This window comes from Hydra vulgaris, chromosome 06 (genome assembly GCF_038396675.1).
Source record: "Hydra vulgaris chromosome 06, alternate assembly HydraT2T_AEP".
NCBI lineage: Eukaryota > Metazoa > Cnidaria > Hydrozoa > Anthoathecata > Hydridae > Hydra > Hydra vulgaris.
Genome location: NC_088925.1, coordinates 50,662,939 through 50,675,310, shown reverse-complemented (window position 1 = coordinate 50,675,310; position 12,372 = coordinate 50,662,939). Strand labels below are relative to the sequence as shown.

Sequence of the window (12,372 nt, the reverse complement as noted above, 5' to 3'; positions counted from 1 at the left end):
TAAAAAAAAAATTCAGGTCTTGCATTTTAATTTTTACTTTTTGTCAACAAAATATGGAAAAAACTTTCTGACAACATATAAGAGTTCTATATATATATATATATATATATATATATATATATATATATATATATATATATATATATATATATATATATATATATATATATATATACATATATATATATATATATATATATATATATATATATATTTGAAAAAATAAAATTTCTGTTATAAGAGTCAGGATGCAAGTTTTCAAAGATACAACTTTTAAGCTTCTAATGGGCGATTAGATAACTGGAAAACAATGTTTTGTTTAAAACAATATCAGGTATTTTTTTCATCATACATTTATATTTACATATTTTTTTAAAGCCCTGAAATAACAGCTCAAAGTTTTACCAATAAAATGACTGCCAATTCAGTGGAGGGAAACTGTTTGCTGACAATATTGTCTTATTACAACTAGTTGTAATAAGATAATATTGTCAACTTCAAAAAAGTTGACAATATTGTCTTATTACCAAGCCATGTTAGCCATGATTTGGCTAACATGGCTTGGTGCAGCTATATTGTGAGCAGAAACAACCCCAACGTTTGTTATTGTAAAATCAAACAAATCCTATTTTTCTAAGAGAAACAGAAGCACTCCATGCTATAATTGAGCCCCAAAAAAGACTTAGATGTATTCTGAACTATTTAAAGAGTGGGTCAGAGAATAGGACAGAAAGTTTGAAATAGAACGGCATAAGATCTAACCATTGCTGTCCATTTATTGTTCACTGTCCATCCAGATCTTAAATTGACTTTCATTGAGAATTTTAAATACAACTTTCTGTTTGCAGCCTCTGAATTAGAGAGTCATTCGATTACTGAAGTGCAAGTAACTGACTTATTAATTAGGTACATGACTTATTAATTAAGTACCTGACTTATTAATTAAGTACCTTACTTATTATTTAAGTACCTGACTTTGTTCCAAATAACTTTGCTTACAAGATATGTTAACAGTTGATGATGATCTTTCAGTAATAGGATGTGTAACACAATGTGATAAAAAATTCAATAATTTTCAATATATTAATTAGGTAGTAGGCAATGAAATGCAAGAAGAACAAGAAGGTAATGAAATGATAAAACCAAGATAAAACCAACAAGTGAACAAGTTCGTAAGGCCATTAACACCCTTTTTAATTTTTCAATGTTTACAAAGAGTGGTGAAAATAAAAAACCAGCTTCAAATACTTGAAAGCTGTTTGGAAAATATTTGTTCAAGTTATTAAAAACAAACATCTATTTCATATATAGTATTTATGTGTTAAAACATATTTCACAAAAGATTTTTTAGTTCTTCATATATGTATACAATATTTATTTATTGAAAACATTTTATAAGTCTTGAAATCATATAAATGTAAATTCGGACAATAAATAAAGCCATATAAAAAGTAAAGTCAAACAATAAATAAATTCCCTTTGAGAGTCAGAGTTGAAAAAAATTCTACTGAAGTACAAAAAAAAAGTATAACAAAAAGAAAAAAACATAATAATACAACAAATAGTTTAAATGTCACTACATTTGTTTATATACAATAATTTTTATCAATAAAATGGTAACATGTTGCTTTTATTAACAAAATCGCATCATACTGTTTTTATCTTAAAAAATGGTACCATGTTGTTGCAGTATTAGTATTAAAACCTAGTTTTTATACTAATTTTTATTATTTAAAATTTTTATTGTATAATTTATTGTACACCTAAAAACTTACATCAAGAAATGAGGTTTCTGCAATTTTAAGAAAGTGATGTGCAGCCCCATAATTGTCTTGTAATATTTTAAATAAAGCCAAATCTTCACAAAAGCGCATCTAAAATAAAAATAAATTTAAAAAATAAAAGTCATTACATAAAAAAAGGACTTTTGTTTAAAAATTAGAAACTAACAATCCAAAATCAAAACCTAATCCATTAAGGTTTTATTATGATTTACTTTTTATAATTAACTATTAAGTGTAATTAAAAATAATTAACTAAAAGTGTAATTAAAAATAACTTGGTTTTTAAAAAATCTGTTTATCTGGTGTGTAAAAGTGTAATTAAAAATAACTTGGTTTTTAAAAAATCTGTTTATCTTGTTGGTGACTTCAATCTCAATATTTTAGATTATGACACAAATAATAACATTTGAAAATTTTTCAATGTCATCTATGAAAATAGTTATACTCTTGTCATCAATAGACCCATGCACATAACTAGAAAAAGAGAAACTTCAATAGATCAAATTATCACCAATATCTTCCTTAATATAAAAATAAAAACAGGAATACTTAAAACATATCTCTACTCATTTTCCCATTTTCAATATTTCACAAAAATGTAATAAAAATGATATTCAAAAATAACAACAAGAATAATAAACGACTCCTCAGTTAAACATTTTCATAACCTTTTATCATGTGTTAACTGGGATGGCCTATTCCTGAATCAAAACTCTGATAAAGCTTACAATATATTTATATCAGAGTATTATAAATACTATAACAAAGCATTTCCAAAAGTTTCAAAACAAAAACGCTATTAAACCCTTGGAATACTTAAGGTATTCTTAAATCTTCTAAAAAAAAACAATGACTATATAACAAATTTCTTAAACCATTCGTAATGAAACTAATTATAAAAACTACAAACGACTCTTTGAGTCAATTATAAAAAAATCAAAAAAATATTATTATTCAGATCAATTAAAAAAGCACTAAAATGATCCTCAAAGTACTTAGCATATAATTACGGAAGTCATTGGTAAAATTAATTCTGACAGTTATACTATTCCAAAATTACTCAAATTTAATAATAACTACGTTTTAAAGAAACAACTAGTGGCTGAAACAGTCAATAATTTTTTGTAAATGTTGGTCCTTCATTAGCATCAAAAATTGAATCCTCCCAAACCAGCTTTGATGCATACATGGTTTCTAATAACACTAAAATAATGTCTAATGAAAAACTTACTGAAAAAGAATTATCAGTCGCGGTTTCTTTAATCAAGCCCAAAAATAGGAGTTGACAATATAAGTAGTAGCATCATTATCAATTCAATAAAACTCATTACAATCCCATTCTTGTATATACTTAATTTATCTTAAAAAAAAAAAAGTTAAATCGCTAGAGTTGTCCCAATTTTAAAATCAGGTGATTCTTATGTTACTAATTATAGGCCGATCTCAATTCTTACATGTTTTTCAAAAATTCTAGAACAAATAATGTATATGATCACGCAATCTTACATATTGTACATGATATATTTAAAGAGTTTAATAAAAATAAGTATACTTTAGGTGTTTTTATAGATCTAAGCCTTTCATACAGTTATATTTCATAGAAGGTGGAAAAACGGATAATATGACTATCACATGCGGTGTTCCCCAGAGTTCAATACTAGGACCCCTCTTATTTCTAGTTTATATCAATGATTTAAATTTTTCTAATACCTTAAACTCAATTTTATTTGCTGATGATATTAACTTGTTTTATTTCAATGAAGATATTAATATTTTATTTTTAACAGTAAACAAAGAAATTGATAAACTAAGCCAATGGTTTAAGTCCAATAAACTATCCCTAAACATTAATAAAACTAAATACACATTATTCCAACATGCTTCTAAAAAAAAATATTCCATGAAAACTACCAAATCTTTTTATTGATAATACTTTAATAAAAAAAGAAATATTGTTAAAATTCTTGGGCGTAATTCTAGATAAAAATATTAATTGGAGAGAACGTATATTTTAAATTAAATAAGAGTACTCTTATGATTTGATTTATATAATTATAAATATATTTTTTAATTTTATATAAACACATATAAAAAAAAAATTCTTTTGTAAATTTTTACACGATTTAATTTTATCATTTGTTTATTACCATAAAAAAAGATGTAAAAAAGTTTATTACACGTATATTAAACTTTATATTAAAGTTTTTATATATATAAAAGTATATTAAATTTTTACACGATTTGATTTTTTCATTTATTTATTACCGAGGATGTAAAAAAGTTTATAATATATAATCTTAAAATCTTATGTAAAAAGTACCCCTAATTGTTTGCCATGTATTTATATGTGAGTGTGTGCATTCACTTTTTATCTTTTTGTTTTGTTATCTATATATTTTTTTTCTTCATGTATTTAAAAAAAAAAATTTTCTTCTTAATTATTCTCAATCTAACAAAAGAAATTAAAAAAAAAAAAAAAAGAAATAGGAGGATAAAATATAAAAAATATTTTGTTTTTTTTTAAATTTTTTTAAATTTTTTAAATTTTTTCTTTTTATTTTTCTTTCTTTAATTAAAATATAATTTTTAAGAAAATTTAATTAATATTTAAAAGATTTTGTATTATCTTACACGGTTTTTAAAAGCTATGCTATGTGCGGTATATATTACAAGGCGTGGTGATAAGAAAACTATAGTCTTCTTTTTGCTCCTGTCATGCAAATTTTTATTTATTTACTAAGTTATTGTAATTATTGTTAAATGGTAAAATGTAATAGATTACTGCTGATCTCAACAACTCTACAAAAGTCACAAAATCACGAGCACGAAACTTTATTTGGTTTAACCGACTGTTTTCATGTCAAGACAAACAAAGCCAAACTTAACTTCCCCAAAAATCCATAAACTAGTTCCATAAACTGTTTAACCAAAATAATCTGAAAGTTAGCTATAGCTGTATTCGAAATATTGGTAATATTTTCACTTCACACAGCAACAAAATATTATCAAATTCTTCTAACCTTCCTCCATCATGTAATTGAACCTGTCATTTCGAAAAGGACATAAGTCCAAAACTTTTAACAGTTAGTTTATAAGTTTGAATTAAAAATTTCTGTATGATTTATGTTTTTTTTATAAAAAATAAAAAATACATAAGTTATATATGTTCTTTATTTATCTACTTATATGTTTACTTTCTTTAGCAACCTAGACATTATTTTAATAAAAATCATATTTTTGTTGATTTTGAAAAGTTTTAGTAAATGGACTTGTGCCCTTTTCAAAATGACAGGTTCAATTGTTGGTAGATTGATTTTTGTCCACCTAATGAAAAGTGTTCAAGCAAAAATATCATTTATATATGCTATGTGAAAACACATCCAAAAGATAAAGGTATCTACTACATTGGGCTTACAAAAAAAACTTTTAAAGACTTTCACAAACATTTTCTTTTTAAAAGTAAAAATAAAAAATTAAAGTTTTTGTTTAAAAGTAAAGCTTTCTAAATTTTTCACAGAGCTTTCTAAATTTGCAAATAGTGTTAAAATAGAGGGTTTAAATTCCTGGTCTTTTGTAGAAAATTCTTCAGTGGAATATTTTAGATCAGGCTTGGTGATTTGCCACCAACCTGGTGGCCAATCATGTAATTTATGCTTGAAGAAGAAATAACACATAATTTCATCACCACTGCCTTTGTTAAACAAACAAAATGAACTTGCGTCTAAGTGAAGTCATGAAAATAAGTGCATGATTAATAAATTTAATGTCAACAAAAAGGAAACTACACAGTACTTTTAATATATTTTTTGTCATTATCTTTAAGATTTGTAACATCTGATAGTATTGCCTGAAACTCCAAGTTATGTTTGAAATATATATATATATATATATATATATATATATATATATATATATATATATATATATATATATATATATATATATATATATATAAAGCTCTTGGAATTAGGAAAAATGAGGTCGGTAATAAAACGTTTTTAATTTGAACAGTTTAAGGTGGTCGTTGCCGACCTTAAACTGTTAGGAGTTGGCAAAAAAAATTGACACAAAGGGATTGCCATAAAACATTTGATTTTTTGCTCTCCTCAAACACTTTTAGGTTGGCAATTAGATCGGCATTGCCAAATGTCAATCCTAATTTTGAGGGCTATATATATATATATACATATATATATATATATATATTTATATATATATATGTATATATTTTATAATTCATCTCTCTGAGGCTGAGAAGGCTACTCAGATGAGGAGGCTACTTGTGGTTATAACCTTCATTCAACTCTATAACTCTGAAACACGAACCTTGACAAACAAGGCCGCTGCGCGGAGAGACAAGATGAGCGCAGTACTACCAGGGACATGGTGGGAATTGAACTCGGAGCAAAAATATCATTTATATATGCTATGTGAAAACACATCCAAAAGATAAAGGTATCTACTACATTGGGCTTACAAAAAAAACTTTTAAAGACTTTCACAAACATTTTCTTTTTAAAAGTAAAAATAAAAAATTAAAGTTTTTGTTTAAAAGTAAAGCTTTCTAAATTTTTCACAGAGCTTTCTAAATTTGCAAATAGTGTTAAAATAGAGGGTTTAAATTCCTGGTCTTTTGTAGAAAATTCTTCAGTGGAATATTTTAGATCAGGCTTGGTGATTTGCCACCAACCTGGTGGCCAATCATGTAATTTATGCTTGAAGAAGAAATAACACATAATTTCATCACCACTGCCTTTGTTAAACAAACAAAATGAACTTGCGTCTAAGTGAAGTCATGAAAATAAGTGCATGATTAATAAATTTAATGTCAACAAAAAGGAAACTACACAGTACTTTTAATATATTTTTTGTCATTATCTTTAAGATTTGTAACATCTGATAGTATTGCCTGAAACTCCAAGTTATGTTTGAAATATATATATATATATATATATATATATATATATATATATATATATATATATATATATATATATATATATATATATATATAAAGCTCTTGGAATTAGGAAAAATGAGGTCGGTAATAAAACGTTTTTAATTTGAACAGTTTAAGGTGGTCGTTGCCGACCTTAAACTGTTAGGAGTTGGCAAAAAAAATTGACACAAAGGGATTGCCATAAAACATTTGATTTTTTGCTCTCCTCAAACACTTTTAGGTTGGCAATTAGATCGGCATTGCCAAATGTCAATCCTAATTTTGAGGGCTATATATATATATATACATATATATATATATATATATATATATTTATATATATATATGTATATATTTTATAATTCATCTCTCTGAGGCTGAGAAGGCTACTCAGATGAGGAGGCTACTTGTGGTTATAACCTTCATTCAACTCTATAACTCTGAAACACGAACCTTGACAAACAAGGCCGCTGCGCGGAGAGACAAGATGAGCGCAGTACTACCAGGGACATGGTGGGAATTGAACTCGGAAACTCTCGCTTATGAAGCGAGCGCTTCACCACTACACCACTACCGCATCTATATATATATATATATATATATATATATATATATATATATATATATATATATATATATATATATATATATATATATATATATATATATATATATATATATATTAGGGCTGTACCGGATTCAATTTTTCCAAATCCGGAGCCGGATTTGCCAGATTTAAATTGACAAATCCGGCCGGAACCGGAGCCGGATTTCGAAAGCAAATTACAGGAGCTGAAATCCTGTAAATCAAACAATGTTTGAAATGGTAAACAATGTTGACCATTTTTAATACCAAGTGACAACTTTTTTCTGTTAAACTTCATTTTTTTTATTAACAAAGAAGGAAAAATTTTCAAACATTATAAATAAAACAATATAACAGAACAATATAACAGAACAAAATAATTGATAAACGATTTTTTTCCATTTACTAAATTAATCTATATGCATAAGACTAAATAGTATTTAGTCTTTGATCAGTTTCGAATTGTACTTAAGAAATATTAGACGAGCTGCATTATGCGGAAGGAGTGAGCTGCGGTGATCATTGAGGACCTCCCCAGCAACACTGAACAAACGTTCTGATGGTACACTTGTTGGCGGTGCACACAAATAAATGTGAGCTACTGTCGCCAGAGCTGGCAATCTCTGCATATTTTTACTCCACCACTGTGGTGGATCAGCGAGTCTATTTATTTCTGGTTCTGCCAGCAGGGCCGTCCCGAAGGGGGGGTGTAGGTTATTTGTGCCCCCCAAAGCTGTTATTTGTGCATGTCAGTTGGCATATTTGTACATTTAGTATTTGAGTTGGCATTGATGCCAACTTGTACATTTAGTGTTTGAGTTTTGTTAAATATTTTTTTAAATAAAAAATGTAAATTTCATATTAATATATTATATACATTTTGATATTTACGACTTTCGGTAATGAAATAGGGTACCATTTTGGTGACGTTAAAAAAATTACTTTTTAGGCATATCAATTCCATAACGAACTGCGGTCTTTAAAAGCACAACTAATTGCACTTGATGTTTTGTTTTCTTGAGTTTTATAGGGGCAAAACATAAAAGATTTAAAGTTGAATGTCTAAAATGTGGCAGTATATTTAATAACGATTTTAAAAAACAACACCAAGAAAAAGTACATAATGGGATATCAGTAAATATAAAACACGTTGGTGCTCCCGAAAATCCTTTTCAAAGTGCAGTTAAAACTTCCAAAGTCGCAGGGAAACGAGAATTGGTATGTACCTGGTTTAATGTAATATTAAGTTCAACGATAATTATGCTAATAAATTTGTAGAATAATTTAAAACATCTGAGTTTTAATTTAAGTTAAAACGTAACATTTAAGAAATCAATCAATCCATTATGTATTTTTTAACAAATCAATTAATCCTTTATGCATTTTTTAACAAATCAATTAATCCTTTATGCATTTTTTAACAAATCAATCAATCCATTATGCATTTTTTAAGAAATCAATCTATTATGTATTTTTTAAAAAATCCCTTATGTATTCTGAATAAAGATCACTTATTCAAGGATAAAAATAGTAAAATCGTTTTTAAAAAATTAAAAGCATTTATTTTTTAATTTCTTTTGGATTAATTTAATTGAACTTATTAAGCCTTTTTAATTAAAGTTATTTCCTTAAAACTTGCCATTTATTATTTTTTTAGTTAAAGATATAAGTTACTTGTTGATTTAGAATTGAAATATTTGGTATATTTATATGATATAAAGTATAATATAATTTAATATAATTTAGAACCATGAAACATGTCATTCTCAAATGTTAGAGGAGGATTTATTTCAAGAGAATTCAATTCAAATGTCTCCAATAGATGAACCTGACATACAAAATGATGAAGTCAATTGGTTATCGTGTGCTGGTCAGTTAGAAAATATTGTCACAGACTTGAGCGAGTGTGGTACCATTTTGTCTAAATTAAAATCTGAGACATTTCCAAATCCTGTGATATTCTTATTGGAAAGCATTCAGGTCATTAGTAGAATAAAATCAAGTTCTAAAGAATTCTTAAAAAATGCAAATATTTTATCGGAACAAATCTCTAAATCACCTGAAAGTTCCAAACCAATTAACAATATTATTGATAACATAATTAATCATGATCCAGGCAGTCGTGATTCGGTTGCTTCAGCATCTCAGCGTCAATACCTTATTGCTTTAGGGCCACATCAGCCAAAATTAACTAAATATCCAGTTGATACTACAGTTAACAACATTAAACAGCATAGTTTTAATCCTAAATGGTACAATGAATATCCATTATTAGAATATAGTATTGTGACAGGTTCTGCATACTGTTTTGTATGTACTTTATTTTCGAATGGTCCAGGAAGATCTTATCAAGATTCAGCATTGGTAAAACTTGGTATTCGTCAATGGCATAAAATGAAAAGCTGTGGAGTTAAAAAATTAGGTAAATTACAGCAACATTTTTCTTGTTTTTCTCATAAAGCAGCGTTACATGATTATTATCAATTTATGACAACTGAAAATCATATTGATATAATTTTAAACATATCAAATAGAAAAGAAGCAATTAAGTTAGAACAAGAAAAAGATTTCAATAAACAAATTGTAGTTATATTATTTGATATTGCTAGAACATTATCACGACAAGGATTAGCATTTCGAGGTGATGGTGACGAAAGCGGAGGAAATTTTATGCAATTTGTTCAATTACTCTCTAGGCATAATCCCTTATTGAAACGCTGGATGGAGGAGTCTTCTTTACGATCACATAAAGTTACTTACTTAGGTCCACGATCTCAAAATGAATTTATTGAACTATTAGCTAGAGAAACGCGTAACATAATAATAAAAGAGATACATGAAGCAAACGTTTATTCAGTATCTGCTGATACTACACCAGATATATCAAATCAGGATCGTTTATCAGTATGTGTCCGATATGTTAATAGTCAAGGCAAATCTGTTGAGCGACTTTTAGGAATTGAAAAAGGAAACAATAAAACTGGTTCGGGTACAGCATCACAAATAGTCAACATTTTAGAAAGAAATTTATTAAATCCGGAGTTAATACCCTTTCAATCCTATGATTTTGCAAGTAATATGTCAGGGAAATTTAATGGAACCCATGTTAAACTTTCTGAACTTGTTGGTCACAAAATTATATTTATACCATGCCAAGCCCATCGGTTGAACACGTTTTTAGAACATAGTTGTGATGCTAGTAGTATAACTGGAAGTACTATTGATATATTAGAAAATCTCTGTCTTTTTTTCCTCAAGTAATAAAAGATATGGTTTGCTTAATGAGAAAATTTCCAAAATTGAAAATGCGTTACAATTAAGAAACTTGTCAAAAACCAGGTGGACAGCTTGTGCTGAAAGTGTTAAAGCTGTATGGAATTCATTAGAAGCTGTTGTTAAAAGTCTTGATGAAATTCTATTATTAAACGAATGTTTTGATAAAAGAACATGATCAAAAGCGCTTGCTCTTCGAAAACAAATACTTTCTTTTGATTTTATTGTTTCTATATCTTTCATGAAGAACATTATGTACAAACTAAAGTATCTTACTGAAACTCTTGAGGCAAAAAATTTGTCTATAATTGATGCAATAACTTTAATTGACAGCACAATGAAAATTTTAGCATCAATCAACTCTGATGATTATGCAATGAACAATTTCATCAATAGTGCTAAAGAGTTTGCCACCTTACTTGGAATAGACTCTGAAGCTGATTTTCGAAACCATCATCGTAGAAGATTAGCTCCTAAACGATTCGATTGTAATTCTACAACACAAACAGAATTTACAATGAATTTATTTTATAGAAAAGAGTTTAAAATAGTTCTACCATTTTACCATTAATAGTTGATACCATTTTAAAACTAACAAATGAAAATTTAAAAACATGTATTTCTTCTATTGAACCATTATATCTATTGTTTTCTCAACCATTTAATAAACTTAATATTTCATTGGGTAATGTACAAAAATCTATTTCAATATTTCCACCAGCCAGTCAAGGTGCAAATCTTCAAGATTATGACTTAGTTCAAACAGAACTAGCAATATTATTTAATATGTTAAAAGAAGACGAAACATCATTTAATTCTTTAATGGAAAAATCAGAAGAAGTAAAGCATATTTTACCATGTGCTAATCAAATTTGTCGTTTAGCCTTGACTTCACCGGTTACTGTTGCAACAAATGAAAGAACATTCAGTAAACTAAAATTGGTAAAAACACATCTTAGATCAACAATAGCTGACGAGAGATTGAATTCTTTAGTGTTATTGGGTGTAGAAAAAGATATTGTTGACCAGTTGGATATAAATAAAATAGCACATCAATGGTCGATTTTAAAAAACCGGCGTATAAAAATTTAACAAGTTTATAGAAATTATTATAAAATTTTATTGCTAACGCCAAGAAATATTGTTTAGATATTATATAATTTTAATAATCTTCTTTTAATAAATAGTATCACAGTATTAAAACTGTATTTTGATATCGTAATATACGCCCATTTCATATATGATTATTACTCCAATGCTCAGTAGGCCAGAATATTTTTTTCGTGGTCGAAAGTCCCAAAAAAGTGAATTCTTCAAACATTTTCTTTCTTTTATTATTAAAACATAAGTACTTTACTCTACTCTAAAATATTTGGCATTGTATATTTATAATTTTTTGACCTACAAGTTCAGAAAGTTTAACATGGGTTCCATTAAATTTCCCTGAAATTACTTGCAAAATCATAGCTTGCCTTAGGCAAGCTCGCTATAACTATTCATAATGGTTTTTAAAATGTCAAATTTTCGCTTATTTTATTTTAAAAATCTACGTAACTGTACAATGCATTGTACAGTTACGTAGATTTCAACAAGTTTTTTTGAAAAAATGAGCGAAAATTTGTCATTTTTAAAACCATTAAGAATAGTTGATGAATAGTTTTCAGTGTTGTGTTAATGTACAGTGTACATTAACACAACACTCAAAACATCAAATCGATGCATGTAATGACGATAACCCAAGCTCTAAACTTTGCGAGTCCGTTGGACGGATCAGAGCTTTATCTAAGTTG

At 27.1% G+C, this 12,372-nt stretch overlaps 1 protein-coding gene across 1 annotated transcript in view; it reads right to left on the bottom strand.

Annotated features, from left to right (window-relative positions):
• Window positions 1-12,372, bottom strand: part of LOC100210864 (DNA-dependent protein kinase catalytic subunit) — a 203,249-nt gene that overhangs the window by 58,306 nt on the left and 132,571 nt on the right. The window contains exon 61 of the mRNA XM_065800401.1: window positions 1,776-1,874. Coding sequence (XP_065656473.1) covers window positions 1,776-1,874 — 99 coding nt within the window. The remainder of the gene's footprint in view (window positions 1-1,775; window positions 1,875-12,372) is intronic.